Below are 26,879 nucleotides of genomic sequence, written 5' to 3'. Positions count from 1 at the left end.
TAGAGACGAAAGAGCAAAATTTTGCTTTTTTGCTTGTTTTTTGTTTGTTGGGAGGCAGGAAAAAGAATCTAAGCTCCCCAAGCCGTAGCTCCCACTCCTCTGGGGTTGGTCTTTAGGACACTGAAGGAATCCCTCTTTGAGAAATAACTTTTCTGCTCCGCGCAGAGGCTGAGGGGAGGCTCTAACCCAGGATCGGTGGAGTCTGCAAGTCTAGAGGGGAAAGGTCCCGAAGCTCAGTGCTCAGGGGCAGGTGACACAGTGCGGGTTCCCCGGCGCTGGCTTGACAGTTTCATCCCCGCCCACTGGCAGGAGAGCGCCGGGCCAGGCCGCACGCGAGCGCGCAGGGGGCCATAAAAGCTGCGGCCGCGCAGAGACGCGGAGCTCGCCCACCGCCCGCTGCAGCTGCGACCACACCATGCACGTGAACGGCAAAGTGGCGCTGGTGACCGGCGCCGCGCAGGGAATAGGCAGAGCCTTTGCAGAGGCTCTGCTGCACAAGGGCGCCAAGGTAAGCGCGGCTCTCAGCGGCTGGAACTTATCTGCCCACCCACTCTGAGGCTTGCCCCACTGCCCGAGGGGCGCGGGGGACGATGGTGAAGCGCGCCGGGCGTGCTTGCCTTGCCACTTCCAAAAGCTGCTCAGGCTAGGACCCTTGAGCGGACTCGAAAGCGACTGATAGAGAACCCGAACTTTAATCGCCTTACTTCAGGTCTAAGAGGGCATCGTCTTGTTTATTTATTGTTTGGTCTATTTCTTGAGCTGCACAAGACCTGATGCCTCCCCTCTTGTTTATAGGTAGCGCTGGTGGATTGGAATCTTGAAGCAGGTATGAAGTGTAAAGCTGCCCTGGACGAGCAGTTTGAACCTCAGAAGACTCTCTTCATCCAGTGTGATGTGGCTGACCAGGAACAACTGAGAGGTAAGTCTGGGGAATCAATCCATCAACTGGGAACACTCCCCGAACAAGCAACAACCTGAAGGCAGAGCGGGCAAGAGAGCCAGCCAAGGCAGAGAGCCAGCCCGTCTGGCTACCTCGTGCAGCAAGCTTCAAAGTATGGGTTAGACTGCTGTTTCCTATTGACAACCCAATAGCCATAAAAACCAAGGAAAGACAAGAAGGCTTGAGAAGATCTTTTATTTTAGTCATTTGGCAGCACATAATGTAATCAAAGTCCTTTGTATATTCAAAGACAGGGCTGCTACAGTAATTTTGTTTTGTTTTGTTTGTTTATTTCCCCCGCAATCCCACAGTGCTGGGGATTCGAACCTGGGCCTTGAGCATGCAAAGCAAGCACTCTACGTGATGGGCTATATCGTCAACACAACAGTAATTATTAAATAGTTGAAATTGCAGACCGAATTTGGAAGTTAAAATCAGGAACTGTGGCAAACATCTCTTAGAAAGCTGGAAGATGTGAAGTCCATTGACAATCAAATGTCACATTACTTTTTTCTTTAAACCTATTGGAACACAAGTTACAGAATCATGGTCACAGATGTGCTAGATGTTTGTAACCAGATATTCTGTTTTTCACCCATGAGGTGGTAATTACTAATAACTATACAATGTTAGAATTGCAGAAGAAAAGTATCAGCCTTTCCTCAATGCTTTCCTGTTTATCTACTTGTGAAATAGCAGGGATAATATTAGCATAGACAATAAACAGCCTTAATTGTATAGAATGCCCAGTAGATTTGCATGAAAAAAAATTTCCTGGGAAAAATAGAAAAATAAAATATTTGTATTTCACAAAGTTGTATTCAAAGAGACTAAGTTACTACGCACATTTTTAACCCAATGGTCAGAAAGCTTCAATAAAATTTACACTAATGTTCCTATTAAAAGGGACACCAAAGGTTGAATTGTTTTTGAAATGTTGGTATATTCTATAAAAATGAAAATGGACTGGTGTGTTAAAGAAAGTGTACCTAAAGTTAAGGAAAATATTTTCTTTTTGTAGTTGTAGATGGACACCACACCTTTCTTTATTTGTGTATTTTTATATGGTGCTGAGGACTGAACCCAGTGCCTTGCATGTGCTATGCAAGACCCTGTGACTGAGTTGCAGCTCCAGCCCAGGAAAATAATTTTAAAGGAAATTTTGTAATTAAAATCTGAAAATGATAATAAAGACCTATAATACAGGTTACAAGCACGAGTGGAACAGATCTATAAACAGTGCTAATAGAGCATATTTTGCCACAAGATAATTATGTTGATTGCACATGATATTTGAGCTCAAGGATAGAGTCATGCTGGTAGAAGTATAGATAATCTGAAAGCCATTTTTATCTCAATTTATGTGGTTTCACACATTATATTTAATCTCAATTGTTTTGTTCCCCAGTATGTAAAATCAGCACCTTGGCTGTAAACACATTCTTTAAGGATAAATGATTGAGAAGGAAACTACATAATAGGTGACTGGAGGAGGCATGTTTGTCCCAAGAAATCCACGTGTTGTTTGGACATTATTATTTGTATCAAGGGAAATCGTGGCACTGATTCTGTCAATTTCAAAATTTAATGTTGCCTATACCTTTTAAAACTGTTTAGACATATTAAAATTTAAAAATGCTGAGCTGAAAGGTTTTAGGAATTGATATAGACATAACTTATTTTATAAATTAACAAATTGCAGCACAGAGTTTAGATAAATTATAATGAGTAAGTACCACAACTTATATAAAATATAAGTCACTTGAGCCCAGAATTCAGTGTGATGTCAGAAATAATATGATTAATTATACATTGGTGAAAGCAGGATATAAGGAATGCACTAGAGACTGGAATGAAGAAAGCAAATTAAAGAAAAATTAGACACACCTATTTAACAACCTAATCCCATAAAATGGGGCTATGTGTGTAGAGTAACAAAGAATAAAACATACTTAGCATGGAAGGGGAAAAATAAGGAAACATTAGTGTTCCCTGGATGACTGCTTCTGAAACTAATTTGAGATCTTAAGAAACAGTTGAAATTCTATGAAAAATTTTTAATTTTTTTCCATTCTAGTTCAGTGAGTATAAAAGTTTTTATATTAGAAAGTGGACAATGTCTTTACCAATTAACTTGCATACTAATGTATTCATTTGGGAACTGATCAATCTATGTCTTCCAAATATGTTTGGTAGTTGTTAATTCCAAGAATTGGTTTCTATCAAAATAAAATTTGTGTCGATGAACTTTTTAAAGGAACTCATGTGTTAGCCTGGAGATATGAGAATAACCACAGTTGTTATCTACAATCTCAAGTGGTATAACTAGAATGAATGGTCAAAGGCCCACAGGAACAGTTTGAATCAATAGAGCTACGCGTAAAAGGCTGCTTTGAGAAATAATGAATTTCTCAGTACTAAGGTGGTAAAGCCTAGTTTATACTGGCGAAGAGATTTTGTAAGAATTGCATATTTGATTGGACAATGTAAGGAGTAGCATTCGGGCTTTAGAATCTATGCAGATTTACCTTGTTACACATAGTTTTTATACAAACTAATAATGTAAAGTAATAAAAATGAGAAAGAAAAAATAGTACATATGGAGGTTTCATTAATCGAACGAAATCAACTGACTGAAAAGAAGACTTTGATTTCCTAGGATATCAAAATTCCCTAAAATGATCATAATGGATTTGAAAAATAAGAAAACTGGTATTAATACAACATCTTATGAATACAATATGCCTTATTTTAAATGAACGTCTGTTATTGCCATGGAGCCGCAGTAACTTCTTAGGAATACAGCAATGCTATCTGACAAAACAGACTTCAAAGAATGTTTAGCTTAGGATGCTCATTTCTCTAAAACTTACTCCACAAGTTACTGCTTATAGAAATTTAGTGTATATGTAATTCATCAAAGGATGTGTTAAAGTAAAATACTGACTCAGTAGGTAAATGGTGTCCACAAAATTCTGCATTTCTAACAAACTTCCAGGTAAAGCTAATTGATGCTGCTGGTCTACTTACCACACAATGAACAAGGAATTAAGGCATAGTTTATGAGTATAATTTTCTATAAAGGAAGATAAATAAAAAACTCATTGGTTCTGATTTAAATGTATATATGCAAAATTAAAATGTATCTATATGTCTTTTTTTAGATACTTTTAGAAAAGTTGTAGAACACTTTGGAAGATTGGACATTTTGGTCAATAATGCTGGAGTGAATAATGAGAAAAACTGGGAAAAAACTCTGCAAATTAATTTGGTAAGCTATCTAAGCCATGTTGATTGCCTGAAACCATTTAATGACATGATGCTTATAAAGAAAATAAGACATTGTTATATTCAGAGAAACAAAACAATGACCTGCAACATAGAAAACTGAAAGTTAAAGAAAGTTAGAAAGAAAGCCTTCCTTTTACAAATGGGAAGATATTTGAGACATACTTGTGAAAATAAATTTGCTTAAAATATTAGGAGAAAAATAAAAAAAAATAAAGTTGCCAGTTTAACTCAGGGGTTGGCATACTCCAATCCATACCTCAAAATGGCCTGCCATCTTGTTTTTATATGATGTGCAAGATAAAAAGGAGTTTTACGTTTTTAAACAGTTGAAAAAATAATAATATGAATACATGAATATATGAAATTCAAATTTTAGTATCTATAAAGTTTAATTGGAACACAGCCACAGTTATTTGGGTTATGTATTGCCAATGGCTACTTTCGTGCTTTAATGGAAGAATTGAATATTATGACAGGGATCCTATGACTTGTAAAGACTAAAATACACTACCTGGTGCTTTATAGAAACAACTTGCTAAACCCTAACTTATTTATTTAAAAAATCAATCTTAATTAAATACTAGAAACTAGAAAACAAAGTTTAAGTGACAATTGAACTTTGTAGTTAGTAAGATTTTTATACTGAAAGTCAGTTTGTGGTGTGTCTATAATTTTCATAATGTTTTGTGATTATTCAAATTATAGAAAGGTAAGATAAAACTATAATTTTTTTCTGTTTTATCCATGTATTACCAGTTTGTCGATTATCTCATTTTACAAACACCTTTAACATAAGCTATTTGGTAAAACTCAAACTTTAGCTATAACAAAATGTTAGATGAACTTTACATGGGATCACCCCGCCTTTGATAAGTTTATTCTTAGTAGTCTTGCAAAGAAGGAAAATATAAAGTACAATGTGACCACTGTGTGTGCCTAAGTGTATAGGGAGTAGCCTCCAACCTCATGATATCTTCCTAGGAGATTATAAACTCATTAAAAACGGGAACTGGTACTGTTTTTTTTTTGTTGTTGTTGTTTTGTTTTGTTTTGCTTTTTTAGTATTTTAGCTTTGTTGTTGTTGTTGTTCCTTTCCCAGTAACCAGCACAATATCTTGAAGGTAGTGCTTAGTAAATAAATTTTTGTCTTAAATTGAAATACCCATGAAGCAATTGCTTAACTGTAACAACTTGCTGGAGGTAATGAAAATTATACCACCTCATAAAAGAGATGAATCTGTAAACCTCACTTTGATAAAGGTACAAAATGCTCCCCAAACTTAACAAATTTCTAAATTCCCTTAACCCTGAACAAAAGGTGCTACATTATAGCAAACACCCTCCTTTCATCTCTTTTAAAACTTTGTCTACAGTGCTCCTGGTTCATCATATTTGAAAATTACTTTAAAATCTATTTGTGACATTCCCTCAAAATCTTTCTAGGATTCTGATTGCAAATTAGTGTGTGTGTGTGTGTGTGTGTGTGTGTGTGTGTGTGAAAGCTCTTTTACCTGGTTTAAGACAATTCTATGATTTTCTTCTACTTTAGCTGGATAATATAGTGAAATAAATGAAATATTTTCTTTGAACCATACATCTCTTGACTGATTAGTATGGCATATTAATATTTAATACACCATTGAACTTTTTTAGTTTTTACCTAATGTAATATTTATGTCTCTGCTTATAAATGATATTAACTTATAATTTTCTTTTTGTATAGTGTTCCTATTTGGTTCAAGTGTCAATTAGACTTTTACTTACTTTTGTCTCCTGAATCTGTCAGTTTCTGAACAATATTTTTCATTTGATATTTCACATATCAAATGAAAAATGTCAGTTTGCTTTCTTCTTCCATTAATTCTGTCAGTTTAGACTCTACATATTATAAGCTCATAATGTTCAGAGCCTCAGTTGCCGTGATTATAAATTATTAATCTTTGATTTGAGTTTAAAATGTTATACCTCAATTTGCTGAGGTAAATTAAATTAGTGCCCAATGATTTCCTTTTGATTCACATTTACTTAGGTATCTCTTATTATATTCTTTTATTTCAAAAATATAAGTAACATTTATATTACATCTGTCTCTGGCTGATATTGTGAGATCTTATTTTTTAAATTGCATCTGGGAATGCATTTTTATGTTTGTGAATTTAAGCCATTTATATTTATTTTTACCTTAGCTTTAATCATTTTCTATTCATAAGAACACCATACTATTTAAATCTTTAATTGCTACCCCTGGCTTATTAAAACCACAATTTATCACACTCTTTGTTTCCTGATAAAACAAAAATTTTGGATGTACAGTCAGTTGAGAACTGCAGCAATTTTAAACAATGTTTTTATAAACTTATGTCACTTTCCCAAACCACATAAAAGGACAAGAATTTTTTGAATCTAGCTATCCCAGTGAAAAAGCACAAAATTTACACAATATTGTTCTCCCTTCAGCCTTACTACTTATACTTTAACAGTTTCACAACATATATTATCACAACATATATTATTCTAGATAGAGGTCACCTTGATATAAGGATCCTTTTTACAGTGTGCATTTATAATGAATACCTACTGGGTCTTTTCTCTGATTCAGAAATCAACTGTCAGTGTGCAGTGATGAGAGTTAATACAGAGAAACTTGAAAATAGTGAGACAGTTATCACAACAATATAGGGTTCAAATGATTTGTATTCATCCATCTAAGAGAGCATATTTGCTTTAACAAAGTCTGTGAGAATGAATAAGCACCTGCTCTAAGCTGGAAAGTACCTACATCATGTGTAAGTAGGAAATTCTTGAAGACCAGGGTATTTTTAATGTGATCTCTTACAACTAACTCTCTTGGATTCTTCCCCATTGAAATTAAGGTAGCCTGAATTTTTGGTGAGACTCTGCTGACTTAGGCCACTTCTTTGTTTAACTTCAGGTATTGATGGCATTTAGTTAGATTTACATAGAACAAGGCATAACCTTTGTTACTCACTCATAATTTCAAAATTTGTTACTTCCCCTGCTACCTACACCCATTGCAAATGTAAATTCCTTGTTTTTTTTCAACTTTATCATCTCGGTTAGTGTAGTGCAAACATTATGAGTAGTTCATGTAAACTTTGCTTGTTTGTTTTTTAGACTCTGCTGTGTATACAATCTGCTTCCTTGGTCTTATGTAATTTCATGTTTGTTCTTTTGCATGTTTTTCCACATTACTTCCTATTTCAGAGCATAATCACAGAGTTTACCTCACCACATATCTCTCCTTTATTTTTTTAGTGGAGGTTGTTGAGGATGGAATCCAGGGCATTGAATGTATTAAGCACATACCCTATCACTGAGCTATATCCCTTATCCCATATCACTCCCTCTTCTGAAATCTTAGACAGCATATTTCTATGATTCTCATAGGATGTACCATTTTAAAAATTTTAATAGAATTCTTTTAATTCATATGCAATTTATGCTAGTAAATCACAAACTCTTATAAGATAAAAAACTATCATTTTGTGTCCTCAGAGAATAGAAGTTCAATTAATATTTATTAGATAAACATTATATATTTTGCATGCATGGATATTCATTTCTGTGTTTTAGTACAATGTTTAGGTGATTTCCTAATACATCAGTGCTGCCAAGCAGTGTCATCTGTCCTTCCACTTTCATTATTTACCAAACTTACTTCTTCCTTATTCTTCACTCTGCTGATCTCACCACTCTTCCTACACAAAAGGAACACCAAACTTCTTCTCAGTCTTGTTTCACTAGGCTATTCTATGCTTCCTCCTCAGTCTGAAGCTAGAAGCAGCAGTGTTCTTTATAACTGCTCAGAACTCTCAAGAAATTTTCAGGAAAAAAATGAGCCTTTGCAAAGCTATTGAAAGTCACTCTGGCAGAGGTAAAATTAACTTTGAATATTGATGATTGTGTAATATTTTAATTCTATAATGTGATTCTTTAATTTTTTGAAACTTTAATAAAACAAAATAATTCATCCCCATTCAGGTGGAAATTATAATCTAATCTGGACCTAGAATTAACACATATTGAATACATTAGTATATTCAAGTAAAAATTAAGCAAAATAAATATCTGTTGCTGGTGATTCCCTCCACAGACTACATTAGTTTTGCATAAAGATTTGTTTTGCAAAAGGGTATTCATTTGAGCTGGGCACTCCTGTAATCCCATTGGTTCTACAGGCTGAGACAGGAGGATCTCAAGTTCAAAGCCAGCCTCAGCAAAAGTGAGGCACTAAGCAACTCAGTGAGAACCTGTCTCTAAATAAAATACAAAACAGGACTGGGGATGGCTCAGTGGTTGAGTGCCCCTGAGTTCAATCCCTGGTACTACCTAAACCCCACACCCCCCTCAAAAAAAGAGAAAGGAATGCATTTGGAATTAGTCAAAACTTAAGTTCAGTCCTGCATCTACAATTTATGAACTGTTATTTAATTTCTCCGATGTAGAATTTCCAAGTTTGTAAAAGGGGAAAGATAAGCTCCCTAACTCTGAAGATGGTTATGCTTAAATAGACCATAATTTATGTGAAGCATGTAGCACAGTGCTACTTCATAATATTTATTCAGCAAATTGTGTTTCCCCTCCAAGTATCAAAATCTACATTTTCTCACTATCTCAGTTTTATGAGAGCTTCCCCTGACTTCCTCTACCTCTAATGAGTAGTTGAGGAAATGGATAGGAACATTATTCTTACATGTGCTCCCTTTTCATGTGTCCTAAAACTATCGATAGCAAATTAAATTAGTAATTATTTCCCATCATCGCTACTCTATAATATTGAAATATCCAGGTGTCCTATCTTGGGACAAGTTTGCTAAATTATAAGTAGAAAGGGGGAATACAGTAATATTTAGTGCTAAAACCAGAAAGAAGTGGAAAAATTTGAACATTAAAGAAAGGATGAAAAGGAGTTTCAGAAAATAATAATAATTTTTGTTAATATTGTTTGAGAACTGGGCTGGAGAAAATGTAAGGACCCTGAAAAGCAAAGCTGCATGATTTAGATGCCTGAATATTTTTTAGTACAGTACACTGAAAAAACAAGTAAACTAAGAGGAACCACTGAGTGGAGGGAGATGAGATAGGGGAAATGGAAATGAAGAAATGACAGATTGAAAATTTCAGTAGTGGAAAAAAAAGTATGTGTTTGTGTGTGTGTGTGCATGATATGTGTGTGTGTGTGTGCACACACACACATGTGCCCAAGAGCCCATCTGTTTCTCATAGGAAGACATGACACTTGATAACAGAGTTCAATAAATAGACTCTTACCATTTAGTCACTTATGTTTACTACTAGCAAATTATTTCCAGTGTAATTTATAAGAGTGGAAGTTATGAGAGTGATTTTAATTTACAGAATGCTATAGTTAGTGGAAAAAAAACAAGATTTGGAATTTAACACAATTACAATTTCAGTATTACGGGTAAAAGTTGTCACTTATTAACTGAAAGCATAGAGTAAGCATGTGTTGATTTGATCATTTTGCCAAAAATTGAAGAATTTCTTTACTCTCTATGCGACATTAGATATAATATTTTTTAAGAGTCAAGTGCAAAATTTTAACTACCTTCAGAAAGTGGGCTAAAATGATACCATAGATTCAAGTTATTTTGTGTTTGTATCTTAAAATGACTGTAATTTTCTTTTTTCTAGATGTGTGACATTATAATGGCCTGATCTATATGATACATAAACATTGAACAAGGACAAAAAATTTATCAACAAAAATATTTTACTCTATGGTGTTCTAACAAGTTCGTGTAACTGTGCACATGCATGTGTGTGTACATGTGTATGATCTGGGAGAGGGGAAAACAGGGTTATTGTACAGAAAAAGATGTAAAAATATCACAACCAAAGATTTAGACCTGTCTTGTAGATTCATTTCTTAAATTGATAATATAAGAGAAAAATAGTCCCTTGTCCTCCTCTACCAAAGAAATATAAATAAATTTTGCTTCAAAAAATGTAAAATAAAGCTTAAATCTTTCCCAATTTTTAAAATCTGGCTGCATTTTATGTTGAAAACACAAAATCAGGGTGTCAGCAAAGCTGTAAATACCTGAGAATAAAAGCATAGTGCCAATGCATGTAAACAGAAATTCTGTTCAGACATGCTGAAGACTTGGGCAGAAACTAACAGAATCTAACTGACTTCAGTAATTTTAGCCATCTACATATTTTCTTTCTTATATAAACAATTAATGCTTTCTTTTTTACTTTTCAAAGGAATCATGTGAAAGATTTTATTCATTTTCCCTAAGCCTACTTAATATCAAACTGACACATGGCTTAAGTGAATAGAATCTTCAATTTGCTTTTCTATTCTAGAACTACTATTAGGAAGGAGAGGCATCTCTGAATACTTGTCAAGAAAACTCCAAAAGGACCTTTTAAAATAAAAAAGAAGGTAAACACAAATATGTGCCCTTAGTTTCAGACTTATTACATACTGAATCATTTTCTTTGAAGTATTGTACAGGATTAAAAAATAGACGTTAAGATGTCAACAGAAATTTTCACTTTTTGAAAGTCTGAGCTTGAAGACAGAAGGGTTCTCAAGTGTAGAAGGAAAAATAAGGCTTCAAATATCAGTTTTAACTCACAGGTCATTTCTGGTGTAGTGAATTCTTAAATGGTAGAATAAAAGCAGGAAGAATTCCTACATGTAGAGGTAAGTAGCTAAATAGTAAACAACCAAAAAGCCTTTCTCAATGATTAATAAAATTTATAGACATTACTGAAGACTATGTGTTCAAGTAACAGAAAATCTCTGCTCAAACTAGATAAAGCAATTATGTGACTTCACATAACCCAGGAGTTCAGGATTATTTGATACTGAACATCAGTGATATCATTAGGACCTACTGTCTTTTCTTCTCACCCACCTGCCATCTTTTATGTTACCTTCTTCTTCCTGATGCTAGCAGTAGAACTGTCTGTTCCATTCATCACACATATACAAGCAATGCAAAGAGAGAAATATAACTATTTCTTCCCAATTTTAAGAACAACAAAAAAAATTTCTCAGGAGCATCCTGTCCTTCACCCCACCACCCCCACTTCCAGCTAACTGCCACTCAGGTCTCACTGATAAGAGCTGGGTCATATGCTGTCTGAAACCAGCCATTTTCAAGGAGAATGAGATTTCTGTGACTGCATTAGATTAATCAGTATACACACTGAAACTGGAGAGATCATCTTGTGCTCTTTTGGGGTGGTGGTATCATTGTTATGGTAGTTAGTGGTAGTAGTATTGGGGTTGAACCCGGGGTGCTTTACCACTAACCTTCATCCCCAGACCTTTTATTTTTTATTTTGAGATAGAGTCTTGCAAAGTTGCTGAGGCCAACCTCAAACTTGCAATCAAATTATAGACATGTGCCCCAGTGCCAGCACCTTCTACTGCACATGGAGACAATGGTAGATAAAAGAGAAAATGGTGTTTTTATTCAAAAGAAAAGAGGAGAAAATGAAAATTATAGTAAATTAAGGGTAGCCACTATTCTATATTCCAAAATCCAAGATAACAAGTGTGCGATGAATGTACGTATCTCCTACTTGGATATGAGAACCACAGAGAGAGAAGGGTAAATAAATTTTGTGTCCACTATTCAGAAAAGAAAAAGAAGGCATAGAATTCTCAAAGGATACTGAGAATTGAGTTAAATTTACAAAACACCATTGGAATCCAACCTTTATAATAAAATCTCATATTGGGCAACTAAGTGAAGTAAAGTTTTGTAGAAACATGACAAACTACAAAACGGTTAGGCAAACCAAAGAGGGAATCCAGAGTCAATGACTGCCTTTAAAACAAACAAAATCCCTTTCATTGATAACACTTGCAGAAATCTCACTAGATGTATGAAATAACAACAAACTTTGGTATACTATAAAGACTAATGGCTATAATGCTTTTCCCATTTATCCCTTTGATTAGGTTTCTGTTATCAGTGGAACCTATCTTGGTTTGGATTACATGAGTAAGCAAAATGGAGGTGAAGGCGGCGTTATCATCAATATGTCATCTTTAGCAGGTAAGGACAATTATATTAACAGTTGTGTTTTGTTATTGATAATTTGAACCATAAAAGTAGATCTTGAAAGTATATTTGTCAACTCGTGTTTGAAACTGAAACTTTTTTATTTTTTGTATTTTTATTGTTCTACGGATATTTCTACTGCATAATATTCAGTATTTGAACTATATGCTTATTTTAAGTTGCATTTTTTAAGTTACTTTACTGCATCACTGTATTTTTTTAAGTTTTATATTTTCCCCAGATTTACTGTTGTTCAAAGGTTATTGTGATACATGTAAAAACAACTTTGGTCAAGTAAAAAGTACTAAAGTAAAGTTAAGCCATCTCTATTCTTATGCAATTTTAGTAAAAGTATATAATTTTAAAATATGGTGTATATAGTGGCTGGTATATGCTAAACTTCTATAATAAATAGACCCAAACATGTCATTGTTTATATACTATATAAGCTTCCTTCTTATGCATGTAAAAGGCCTTGGCAAGATCCTTGTTGCAGGGCACTCTGCTGTATGTAGTCATTTGTAAAACTTGGGTGACAGGTCTACATCTTCAACATTGAGCCTTTAAGGTTGTTCTGAAATTAGTGGACACCTTTCTTTCTAGCAGAAAGAGGAAAAGAACACAGAGGAGGTATAGTGACTCTTTCAAAATCCATAGCCCAGTAATGGCAAACTTCACTTCTGCTCTAATTCCAGTTATAGAACTTGATCTCATGGATCCCATTCAGGAAATACATTCTAGCTATATACATTAGAAAAAACAATGATTTCAGTGGACAGCTGATCATCTGCCACATAGAATACTGATGTATTGATGACTACAAGCAATCCAAGACTTTATTTCATTCAAGAACAGTATGATTTGATATCAATTGTTATCTTATTCCTTAATGGTAATTATAAACTGCTGACAGGAATCTTTAGAGCAACTTAGCCAAGTGACTTTACTTTTAAAACTCTAGGAAAAGATCATTAATGATTCTTGAAGCATTAGAAAAACAAATCTGAACTATTCATCTCCAAAAGTAGAGAGACTTTCTTAAATTGCCTGCTTGGTTTCAGATAATGTGGTGATTCCAGAATAGAAATTCACCACCACCTCCCATCCTGAGCCCCAGTGGTATTTGGAGAGTCAAGTTTGGAGGCACCTATGACTGAATCAGTGTCTGAATCTCAGCATTTTTCTCATGTCTCTAGAAATATTGTCAGATGGTTCTTACGCTACTATAAAGCTGCTGCTAAGAGACATTTAGAAGTCTCCTTTACAAGTTCTGAAAAAAATAGAATAATTTCTCATTTTCTGGATTGCTTCAAGTAAAAATGACATCCCTAAAGCTATTACAAACCTAATTCTGTAAATCATTCTGGATAATCTGGTTACTTTTCCTAAGAGGACATGCACTTATGAATTATAACATTTCAAATAAAAGGTGAGAGCATGAGCAATACTTGAGAAGTGTGTGCTCTAGAGAGGACCAAGTTTCAGGTTCTGGACTTAGCCCTAAAGACAAAGTTATAGAGCTGAATTTATACTATTCTGAAAGAAAATTATTTTAAAACTGTAAGAAAGTGATGTAAGTGATTAGAGAATTAAAAAGAAATATTTAATATTTTCTTAGAAATGTAAATATACCAAAACCTGAGGGCTGTGAACAAAAGATAATTCTGTGGATTCTTGTATAAAGTTATGAGAGCTAGCAAAGCTTGGGGAGTCATGAACACTATACAGAGAGCCCCTTACCTTTTTATCACTGGAGGCACTGAATATATTCTTGGGAAAGTTGGAAAGCTTCAGGATTGAATCATTTTAGGACTCTCTGGGAAAGATTCTACATCTTACACGGAGGCTTACTTGCCTCAAAGAGGAAGAATAGGAGGATGTAATGTACTACTATTGCCTTTTATACAATGAAAATATTTAAATATATGATAAGAATTAACGTTTTTATTGAGCACTTACTATTTACCTATGTATTAACTTTCTGTCACTATAATGAAATGCCTGAAATAATTAACTTATGAAGAGATAAGGTTTATTTTGACTCACATTTCTGGAGATCCTACTCCAAATTAAGGTATTCCTTGACTTTGATCCTTTGGCAAGGACATCATATCATGGCAAGAGTGTGTGGCAGATGAAAGCACTTATATCCTGAGCCAGAAGCACAAGAAAGAAAGGACTGGCAGTAACACAATCCCTTTCAAAGGCATGCTCCCAATGACCTAAAGGCCTCCCCAAATGGCTCCATCTCCTTAAGATTCCCCTGCCACCCAATAGCACTACCCTGGGTTCAAGCCTTTACTATATGAACCTTTGAGAGACATGTAGTATCCAAAGTATAGCAACCTGGTGCCATTTTAAAGACAATGCGTGCATTATCTCATGATTAAACTTTCCATAAAATCTTAAACTTTTTCTTGATTGGATATACATTGTAAAGTTCTTCAAATATTTAGGGCATTCACCAGAGTCAAAAGTCCAAAACGTGCCATTGAAAAGAGCAATTTAAGGCTTAAAATTTGTCATCTATTTTGCTTCTTGTCTAAGAGCTTGCTTTATCACACTATCCACCCCTGGAAGTTAATTTTCTTACTTGCCTCATAGTCAATATTTGGAAGCATGTATGATGAGTCTTTCTCTATTCATGTAAATACACTGATGAATTAGTATAAATTCAGTGATAAGATTGTTTTGGTTTCAAATTATCTTTCTGGTATTGTTACAATAATGAATATTATAGCATTCCAAGGTTTTTCTTCCTCTGATTTTTGTCCCAACATGCAAGGCAACCTCCTAAAATGGTTAAGTAGTGCTTGGTTTGTTATCTTTCCTCTTTTATTCTTATCATCCTCCCTTCATAGTGCCAACCTCCCCACCCAGGTTGTCTAAACTGTTTCCTTGTTGCCTTTGGCCAATCTGTAGGATCCCTACTACATCTCTTTCATTAACATGCCTTCATCTCACAATGAATCTTAAAACAAATTGCCTTTTATCTGATCCACTAACCAAGAACCTCTATTCTTCCCATAATGATATTAGTTTGATAAAAAATTCAGAATATAATATTAATAAAAGAAGGAAAGAGGATACCTCAGTCTTTACCATTTTCTCCTAAATGGTATCAACAATTTTACGCCCTTGAGTCACAGCCCATTGGTAGTGGTTACGAGACCAAAAGAAGCTTTGGGAAGATTATCAAAGCCAAAGTTCTTGTAATGTTTGTCTTCTGTTTTCCAAAACTTCCTTCCTTATTGATTTTTTTTCTGCTCACTCTAGTGAAGGCATAGTCATTAGCAGTATTCATCTCAGCTAGGGTCTATCCTTGTGATCTCTTTCATTGATTCAGCAAAGTCCTTCACTGTTGTAGTAAAACCTTAAGTTGATATACTGGTTTGGGCAGAGAAGTTAATGAGTAATGGCCACTGACGCAGACAGAGTTTCAAATGCAATTAATGGGTTTAACAAACAGAGGAGTCAAGTGGGGAGAGATTCTTCAGCATACTGAGGGATGACTATGCTCAGGTCTGGAACTCCAGAAGTTGTTCTCAACACTGTTGACCACATGGGCTCTTATATATGAATTGTTGTTTATAAATACAATATACAATCAGGCACTCATGTTGTCACATTTATCCTTAACTATTTAAAAAAAAAAAAAGTTGGAAGGAACAACAGAGAAAAATGAAGTCCAGTTTAATGCAGATAAATAATGGCTCTTCTCTAAGACACCCTGTAAAAGTCAAATGTGCTTCTTACATATTTAGTTGCTTCAAACTTTGGGAAAGAAAAATAATTGTCACAGAAAAAGAAATTACCCAGCAGTCCTTTTCAAACCTGCCTACATACTGAACTACTGAGGTCTTGGTGTTCCCTAGGGAAATTCTCTATGTCTCAGAAACAAGTCACTCAGTGATATTTTGTGAGAGATACCATGAGGGTATTATTTACACAGAAGTTAAAACATTAGCAACTCAAGAAAAGACTTGAAAATCATAGACGTTTTTTATTGTGCCTAAATATCAGCTGGTGACATGTCCACTTGTACTATGGAGACTGACGTTCATTTTACTGTCTTTAGATAATTAGGAAGGCGCATATTAGAAGGAATTAGTAGGAAAGGTTAAATATTTATTATTGAGTCTTTTGACATATGTATGAAATATTTAGCTTCTCTTAGTATGGGAAAGGGAGAGTTATTCGGAAATAGTCTCCTAGAACAGAGCTTCTAAAATTTTAATGTACATGAACATTATTTCCCAGGGACTTGGTCAGATGCAGATACTGATTCTGATTCACTAAGACTGAGGGGGGTTCTGAAATTCTGTTCCCAGGTAATGTGGATACATGGGCCACTCTTTGGGAAGCTAGCCTCTAGTATACTAGGGATATTCTTTGAGTGGTTAAGAAAGATCATCTCAGTTTCCTCTGATAGCACAGGCGATGACTGAAATTTTAGGAAGGAGGATTTAGAAAGAACACTAGGGGCAACTTTCGAGACTTATCACTGGAAAGTACCATTAGATGTATCTCTCTGGAAAGACTTTTATTATAAAAGATGATGAAAATTTATGTCACTTTTTGTGTCTTGTCACACTTTAAAGCCTAACTTCATGGATGATTTAAGAATGAAGGGAAAAGTATCATCAGATAAGGTGTTCAGGTATGTGAATATAACATAATGAGCAAGTCCAGTAGTTACTCTGGTTATCTTCATGTACATAGGTAAACATTCCCACTAGTTCTCCCTTTGCCCTCATATTAGAGAAGTGGTGGTTAAAAATAGATGAATGGGTAAGCAGTTTCTTTTCTGGTTGTTAAAAAAAAAAAAAACGTGGGAGATTTATATTCCTGTTTTTCTAAAGCACGGCCACTGAGCTCCAATAAGCAGCTTCCTTAGATGCATTATTTGTTTTCCTAAGTTGAATTACTTTTTAGCATTTCTATATAGTTCATTTCACATGATTTCTATTCATTTAGAAGCAAATGTTTGCATATTCAGTATAGTTGCCTTGTCTAAGGAGATTTTAGGTTTGTATAAAATCTTTTTAAGATTTTTACCTTCTATGAGATACAGAGATTAAAGTTGTCTCTTTACATATATGGAGAGAAAGAATTTTAAGACTAGACTAACATGGAAATGGACCTCTCACTCTGCCTTGGGCTCTAAAGAGTGAGATTTGGACTACGTATTGTCATGTCTTTTGGTAGTTTTCTTTCCTTAAAATATATCTCTGCTGATTCAAAACGTTTGATAGGAGTGAATTCATTTCAGAACTATGTGTTAGTACCATCAAGTACAGGGTATAATGAAAACATAAGCATAGTAAACTAAATGCATATAAAGAGGACTTGCCACTTTATCAAAATGTTATTTCTTATTCTATTTGATCATTAAAAATTTATCTTTTACCAAGAGAATAAGAAGACAAACCAGACTAGGAGAAAACACTTGCAAAAGACATATGCCATAAATGACTGTTATCTAATATATAAAAGCCTTAAACTCAACAAAAAGGAGATTTGAAAAAACAATTAAAATGGTTAACATCCACTTCATTAAAGATACTATACAGATGGCAAGCAATTCTATGACAATATGTTCAACATCATATTTCACTAGGGAATTGAAAATTAAAACAACAACGAGTAGATAACCCTATAAACTAATTAAAATGGTCAAATCCAGACAATGTGAACCCCAAATGCTGGTGAAGGTGTAGAGCAGCAGGAGTCTCATTCATTGTTTGTGTGAACGTAATGGTATAGCTACTTTTGAAGAGATTTTGACAATTTCTGTAATACAGTCCAGCAATTAAACAAAGGAACTTCATATTTACATCCACCCAAAAACTTGTACTTGGATGTTTAAAGCAGCTTTATTCATAATTGTCAAAACTTGGAGGCAGTGGAAGAGACGCCTTAATACATTCAGACAATGAAATATTCAGCACCAAAAAGAATGAACTCTCAAATCATGGAAAGACATGGAAAACCTTAACTGCAAAATAATAAGTAAAAGAAGCTAATCTGAAAAGGCTGCATATCATATGATTTGAATTTATATGACGTATTTGAAAAGGCAAAACTATGGAGACAATAAAAAAATCTGTGGTTGCCAGGGGCTGGTGAGAGGGAGGATGTTTTACATGTATTTATGTATGTATGTACATATATACATACTTTATAATTAAGTAATTTGCAGCTATTTTAAGTGTTTTATATATACAAATGTGTGTATATATAATGTACATGTATATACATTTATATATATATATGTACATATATATATACACACACACACACTAAACCACCAATTGGATAACTATGTATATCTGTGTATGTGTGTGTGTGTATATATATATGTATATATATTTATATATTCTATTGAAGTGTTCAAAAGAAAGCCTGATTAGAATGATTTGTGGATAAATGGGAGGTAAGGAAGGAAAGGGGAGACAATGAATGCAATAACTTTTGAAGACTTTTTATTGTAAAGAAAAATGGGGTAGTAGCTAGATAAAGATATGAGACCAAAAAAGTTATTATTTTTAGGCAGGTAATTCTGAAATCTGTTCAAAGATAATGATTCTCATTTGATTCTGCCCTTGATACTAATGACTACTTTAAACCTCTTAAATATTTTTATTCTTAATTTCTATGACACAGCACTTAGCTTCTTTTTTTCTTGCCTCTGCTTGTTCTTTCTCTCTTTGTTCAAACATCCTCCTGAACTAGAGATAGCTGCCTTGTGTAATCCTGTAGGTTATGACCTTTAGAAAGCTTAGGGTGCATGATTTATATTAACTACCATATGAATGGTGTCCCCAGAGTCATACCATGCCCATCCAGCACAATTCAGTGTATTGACCCTGATTGCCAACATCAGAACACAATTTTATTTGAAGCACATAGAAACAATATTATATGCTGATGTTATGGGTCTAAGGTAAGTAATGGAAATATAGTTACCCAATACTGAAGCTAAATCACATAATAAAAACACACTTTCAAAAAAAAAAAAATTGATCTTGAGATCTGTTAGAAAATGTTGGATATCTGAAAAATTTCTACCTCCTACTAAAATTGTGAAAAAGAAAAAAGAAAAATTTCTTTCCCTATTTATCCTGATTTTCAACATAGCAAATTAAAGTGTAGATAGCAAATTTTGGATTTTGAGTGAGTTAGCAAGTTATGGAGAAAGCACTCCGGATCACCAACCCACCATGCATGTTCAAAACATAAGAAGGAACAGATGAAATCTACATGTTTTGGATCTTAAAGGAAAATACTCTGTTTAACTAAAGTAACTATGACTTGACTAAATGTGATCATTGGAAAACAGAATAATACTAAGCTATTGATACACACTATAACATGAATGGACCTCAAAATTATTATGAGAAAGAACTAAACCAAAAAGAACTTATACTATGCAATTACATTTCTATAAAGTTCTAGAAAATATAAACCATGGTAACAAAGTAGATCAGTGATTGGGTAGGGTAAAAGGGAAATGCAGAAGGAAGGTATTATCAAGAGGTACCAGGAAGCTTTTCAGATGAATATTTGTTATCTTGGTTGTTGTAATGGTTTCACAGATAGGTGCACATGTCAAAACTTTTCAGATTGCACATTTCAAATATATGCAGTTTTTTATGTCAATTATATTTCAATGAAGCTATAAAATTTTTAAAAAGAAAGCTTAGTTCCTAAATGTCTGAAATTGATTTATGTAAGCTTTGATCTGATATTAGAAAATGAAAGCAGTACAAGGGGAAACATTTTTTTAGGAAAGTAGCGAAAACGTCATTAGAATGTTACAAGATTCATAAAACCAAGTGCCATTTTAAAAATGTAAACAAGTTCTTTCCCATTCTGGTTGAATTTATAATTCTGCTTTAAAGGAAAGATATATATATATATATATATATATATATATATATATATATATATATATATATATATTGTGCTTGCTTATTTCCAAAACCAACAAAACATGTTTGACTTATTTAATCTCTGAGACACCTTGAACTATCTTGGGTTCAGGAATTCATCACTTGCAAAAATTCGTTCATAATCTGTCTTTGATATGTCCTTGTGTTTTTTTGTGACTTTGTCAACTAGCTTATCTCTCATTAAGGTTCACACTGTATTTTCTGCAGTATGTGAACACTGTCTACAACCACTACATTTGATTTGTAAACATTTAAGGAATGGGTAAAACAAGGACTAACATATAAGAACAAGAATCAGTAACATCTGGCTGCACCTATTTATTTCCTTTATCTCATATTCCTAATATGCCTCTGAATCCTGTGGCGACATTATAAATTCTTGCTGACACTGATGAACCTAATTAACACACACATTTTGCTTAACCAAAACACCAACAAGAAAACCAACATGTTATGGTACTTTGAAATCACTGGGTAGACACACCATGTGTGATCTACTATCCTCAGGGATTTAAACTGCTCTTGAGCAAACATACTTTATAAATTGAGACCTGGAAGGCACCCAGGGAGTGGTTAAGGTCTGCATTTATTGCTGAACTTTGGCACAACACTCTCAACTGATTGGTGATGTTCTGAAACTAGTTAACTGGGTGGAGATGAACACTCTCAGCAGAATAATTTAGTATTATTAGCATGACATTTGATACTAATATCATAGTAATCAGAGACCACTCAGAGAAATTACAAATTAAAAAAGAAGTGTGGAGCCAAATTAGCTAGAAACTGAAATATAAAATTGATTCTAAAGTTAAATTTGATAGTTGGTCTTGACAGTAAATAAGAACTCTTGATAGTAATAGTTACTGCAGTGAAATAGGTTTTTCTTGTTGTCCTTTTGTTTCCCTTGAGAGGATTGGATTAGACCAGGAATTAAGGGAGAAAAGAAACTGAGTATACTATAAGACTGATTGTTTTTTGTCCAGACCATGAATTTAATCAGTTACTATTGTGTATATATATAGGGAAAATTAAAAATCTATGTTGTTATTGACTATATAATTATAACAGGAAAGAAAATAAGACCATAAATTTTTATTTCTGTGTTCTTTTCCTAAGTCAAGGAGCAAGAAAGCTTACCCATATACTACAGACCTACATCAAAAGATGATTATTTTTAATTTTATTAAACTCTTAGAGTCGTTACATGTGGTCACTTGAGGCAAATTGGTGACAGGGAACTGCATACTAATTTATAGCGAAGAGCTATATTTCCAAGTCTCCTAAGCAATTCAAAATCCCTCAACCATTTGGACGCCTTAAAAAACATTTAATATAACTGGGTGTAGTGACAAACACCTGTAATCCCAACTACTCAGCAGGAGGAAGCAGGATGATCACAAATTCAGTGATTCAGTGAGACCCTGTCTCAAAATTAAAAAAATAAAAGGGGTTGGAGTGATGTTGTTCAGAGAAAGACCTCCCGCCAGGGTTCAATCCCCCCCCCCCGCCCCGAAAAATGTTGAGTATACACTTTCTCAAAAAAATTTGGACTTAAAAACTGAATATTAGATGGTAATTTACTGTCTTTAAAGATGATTATCCGCTTTAGATAATATTGATTTTCCTTGACTTTCCAGAAAGCCATGGAAGCAGGAAAACTTCCATATCACTCTTGGTTGCACTGAGATGTAACTTACTTACCATAAATTCTGGACCATAAAGGTCACAGAGAGAAGCAGCTATGCTAAGACTATTGAGTTTTACAAAGTCATCAGATTTTATTTTAATGTATTTTTCCAAATTAATCTTAAACTGAAATGGTCATAAAATGTTTACTTGCACAGTCGTTGTTGGATATAGTCTTATTTTTTGAATCAAATGATTTAAGCCTTTCGTTTGTTTGTTTCAGGACTCATGCCTGTTGCACAGCAGCCTGTCTACTGTGCCTCAAAGCACGGCATAATTGGATTCACACGTTCAGCAGCGGTGAGGATGCAATAACCACAATATCTCTTTTTTCTTTATATATGTGTATGAAACACAAATTTTATAAAGTAGAGGAAAATAAATTAAGAATTCATTACATCTAGATTAAAGAAGGAAACAATATTTTACTTCAACCTTTATTATAAAAAAGCTTTCAGATCACATGGAGAACTAAATAAAAGGTACATCATTTTAAAATTAAGTAGATTCTAAACATAGGTAGGTTATTGAAAAAACATCTTAAGGATAAATAACGAAGAAATATTGTTTGTTTTTCAAAATTAACTCCAAATTTGAGCATCGCCAATTTCAGGCTTCTTAAGTATAACATGCAACTGGCTGCAGACATTACCTGTCACTGGAGATATGATGAAATGACTCAGTGTATGGGGCTGAAGGAGGAATGGGACCAGGCATTTACTTGATGAAGTACTCAAGGACAGTGTTTCCTTGGAGGCCTACAGTGTAAGATATTCAGAGCTTAGAAAAGTATGTTACTTAATTGACCACATGCTTTGATAGCATAATGTGAGAATGCTTGACTTTTTATAAGGGCAGCTCGAATGGAGCTATATTCCTATATTCCTATATTCCAAGGAAGGAGAATATAGGATGAGACAGATCCAAAGATGTAAGGAGAGCCAGACCAAAAAGAACTTAAGGGCTGACAGTGTGAGCTTGGATTTTACTCTGAGTGCAGCTATTAGTGGGTCTTTTATGCATAAGAGTGATAAGACCATGTTTCCATTTTAAGAAAACCATTCTGCTGCTATTTAGAAAATATACAAAAAAACACAAGCATAAAAGAGGAAAAAACAATCAAGGTTTCTGGGCCATTCCTCTAGGTGAGAAAGGAGCCAGAAAGATAAGAAAAATGTTAACAAAATAGAAAATGCTAACAGTCAGAAAAAACATTTATGAAAGTTAATTGTTCTCTCAAAAAATGAAGATAGGAGCTAGGGTTGTGGCTCAGTGGTAGATCGCTTGCCTTGCATGTGTGAGGCCCTGGTTCAATTCTCAGCACTGCATATAAATAAATGAATAAAATAAAGGTCCATCAACAACTTAAAAAAAACAGGAAGATGAGCAGTTCTTACACCATTAATTTAAATGACTTAGAAATTATTATTAGGTTTGCAAATATTTAATCTTCAATTCAACTTTTTTTTAACACAGTAAGACAAAACAAAGTAAATCTTAAAGATCAGATATTTCGCATGTAGACCAGAAACATCTGCAGTCAATTTTCCTTATTCACAGTAGTTATGTTCTGTGAAGTGCTTATCAACTGAATTAGTGACTGCTGGACTGTTGCTCCTAAGGGAGATAAAGGATTAAGTTCCTGAAAGTCTGTGATCACATTTTAATCAAACACTCAATAATAACCTTGTTTTATTCGTAATTTCATTTAAATATACCTTGCTTATTATATGTTGTATGAACACTGAGCTCATGGCTAACAGCATTTATAACTTATGCCTGAGTGAACTTCATTTAACTCACAAGCTTTCTCTAGGGCATACCACAGCCTTCTGACACAGGAACACAACTGCATTTCTGTACTACACTTGAGGGCCATTTTAAACAGCAGAATCACCACAAAAAGCATAAAAGTAAGAAAAACAAGGCAAAGTAGATCTTAACCTTAGCAGGATCATATGCCTCTGTGACTCAAAACTGCTTTGAGGATGTCCACAAGTAAGCATGTACAAAAGCTCCACATGTATAGTTTTCTGGGGTAATGAGTAAATTTTGTCAAGTCTTCAAGTGTGCAAATATGGAATTCACAAATAAATAATGAGAATCGACTGAGTTATATTTTACAAACAACTCAGGTAAAATTAATAGGTTGAAAATTAAGCCAATAAATATTAACCTGAAAATACTTACATGGTCTTCCAGATACTGCAGATTATTTAAAGTATCTTTAAAATCAGTTAAGGTCCTAAAATTTTCCAAAAAAGTATTTCCAAGCAAATATTTTCTGTTATACAACCGCAATCTTGAAAGAAAGCCTGCAATATCAATTCTAAGTCTCAGCTGCTTAACTTCTGGTTCCTGTTGACTGCAGAAGATAAGAGCAACTTATTTTCAGGAGTTGTCCAGTAATACTGCTTTTTAAAAATTTAATTAGGTAAGATCTTCAGGAATTAATTCAGTATTTATGTACATGTTCTTTCCCTGTCTTTCTGCTTACCAGTCATTGTTACATAGTTACTAGTCAGAGGATATCTTATTAGTAATTTTTATATCAATCTTTTGAATAACTTTAATTGCAGTTTGTCCTATGCTACACATTTACAAAAGTGCTGAAACCTGGGACCTTCTGCTTCTAATTGGCAGATGGCTGCTAACCTTATGAACAGTGGTGTGAGACTGAATGCCATTTGTCCAGGCTTTGTAAACACGCCCATCCTCAAATCTATTGAAAAAGAAGAAAACATGGGACAATACATAGGATATACAGATCACATCAAGGATTTGATGAAATTCTATGGAATTTTGGAGTAAGTAAAACTATATCTTACTTTGTATAATAAAGCAAAATACTATTTAGACAAGCAATAAAAGTGAAAAGTAAGCTTTTAAATTTGAGAAATAAAAGTAAGCTTCAAGGTTTGGATTGACAACTCTCTGAAAGAAAACAATTTTCTCAATTTTTGATTAGAATGTGTTTGCACATTATGAATTTTGCCTTGAAATTATGCCTTGTCTACCTAATTTTCAGGCAATATATAAGTGTAACCTGTATGAAAATTTTAAGGTCTCATAATTAAACATTTTCATAAAACAAATGAACACACATGTGCACACACAGAGTGAACTGTATTTGAGTAAGAGTAATTGAGGCTTTGACAGCATATAATCATTGCTCTCATGTTAAAGTACTGGGACCTGGGATCAAATCCTGACTCCTCCACTGACTATCAACATATCCATCAAACCTTAGATTCTTCAATATTCTCACATGTAAAATGGGGATAATGCTAAAACAAATTTAGGGACTTCTGAAAGTCTTAAATAAGATGATAAATTAAGGATACTTAAAATAGCTAGCAAATGGTAAAAAATAAGATGTATAATAAATGCTACCTATAATTCATTATATTTCCCCTTGAAAAAACATTTGTATGCTTTTAAACAAGCAATCCTTGCAGTGTGGTGACTCAAGCCTGTAAACTCAGGAACTTGGCAGGCTGAGGCAGGAGAAAGGCAAGTTCAAAGGCACCCTCGGCAACTTCAGTGAGGCCCTAAGCAACTTAGCAGGCCCCTGTCTCAAAATTTAAAAAATAAAATAAAAAGGACTGGGGATGTGGCTGAGTGGTAAAGCACCCATGGGTTTAACCAATACCTGATACAAAAAAAAAAAAGTTGTATCTGGTAAATCTAAAATCTACTTACATGATAAAGACGAGAAACTATTTTCTCAATATAAATAATGATAACAAATAGTTCCTGCCAAAAAGACAAAACATTAGGCATGAAATCTATTAAATTTATCTTATAACTTAGTGTCTAATTGAATAAACATTAGAGGTAACAATAACTTAATGACCTATGTTTCATACATACTTTCAAGGTTATGACTTTTTCAGGATATAATTTGAAGTGACAATATATCTCATATATAGTTTTATAATCCCAATGTTTCCTTTTTTTTTTTTAGCCCATCAATGATTGCCAATGGGTTAATAACACTCATTGAAGATGATGCTTTCAATGGTGCTATTATGAAGATCACAACTTCTAAAGGAATTCATTTTCAGGACTATGATACAACTCCATCTCATGTCAAAACCCAATGAAGAGGCTGGGGTTGTGGCTCAGTGGTCGAGCACTTGCCTACCACATGTGAGGCACTGGGTTCAATCCTCAGCACCACATTAAAAAATTAAACAAAGTTATGTCCATCTACAACTAAAACAAAAAACTTTAAAAAACCCAATGAACATTTTAATCAGTCATAATTGAAAATAATCAAAAATGACATATTCAGACCACATCTTCCTTTGAATATAACTTTTTAAATGAAATGTTATAGTCTGAAGCTTTCCTTCATACATCAGATATTTTTTTATAAATGATTAGCTGAGTCTGTGGATAAAAATTTATGATAAACTATTAAAAAGTACAATTCAAACCAAAGCTAGATTTTAACATATATAGTATAAGTAAGGATTAAAACAAAGGATATTCAAGGAATATTCTGTTTTCCAGAAAATATTATTTAAATCTGTGGTTCATAAATATTAAAGTTTTTTTTCAGAAAATCCTTTTAAAGGAGATACTTGAATTGTTATTTAAATCAAAACAGATGTAAAAAAACTCATTTTCTATGTTTGCACTTCAAAAGCAGAAATCTACTTAACAATGACAAAGGTTTAGTAGTAATAATTTTTACTTACATACCATCTTTAAGCTGAGATGAGGCATAGTTTGTGATGAGTAGTTAAGGAATAAATTTCAATATGACTATATCACAAATTAAAAATCTGATCATGGAAAAATGACAGAAAGTAATTGAGATTGTTGATTCACAGTTCAGCCTCAAATTGAGGAAAAACATTTCTTTCCTCTTTACTTCCTTTAAGACCTTTGATTGACTCCAAAAAAATCTCAGGAATGAAACATTTAGTA

General features: G+C 33.8%; 1 protein-coding gene across 2 annotated transcripts; it reads left to right on the top strand.

The window, feature by feature from the left end:
* The first annotated feature begins 260 nt into the window (after positions 1-260).
* Positions 261-26,879, top strand: LOC306661805 (15-hydroxyprostaglandin dehydrogenase [NAD(+)]). Of its 2 annotated transcripts, none has more exons than XM_079141043.1 (7): positions 261-508; positions 796-919; positions 4,105-4,211; positions 12,198-12,294; positions 22,165-22,241; positions 24,585-24,748; positions 25,909-26,879. In XM_079141043.1, exons 1-7 carry the CDS (start codon positions 416-418, stop codon positions 26,045-26,047), a joined length of 801 nt encoding a protein of 266 aa, XP_078997169.1. In that variant the 5' UTR covers positions 261-415; the 3' UTR covers positions 26,048-26,879. The 2 variants fall into 2 exon arrangements, with proteins under 2 accessions (XP_078997169.1, XP_078997170.1); XM_079141044.1 differs by lacking the exon at positions 261-508 and adding an exon at positions 596-709.

Source organism: Sciurus vulgaris (assembly GCF_902686455.1).
Source record: "Sciurus vulgaris genome assembly, chromosome: 5".
Lineage (NCBI taxonomy): Eukaryota > Metazoa > Chordata > Mammalia > Rodentia > Sciuridae > Sciurus > Sciurus vulgaris.
Note: the sequence above shows the minus strand (reverse complement) of the source record. Positions and strands in the feature narration are given on the sequence as shown.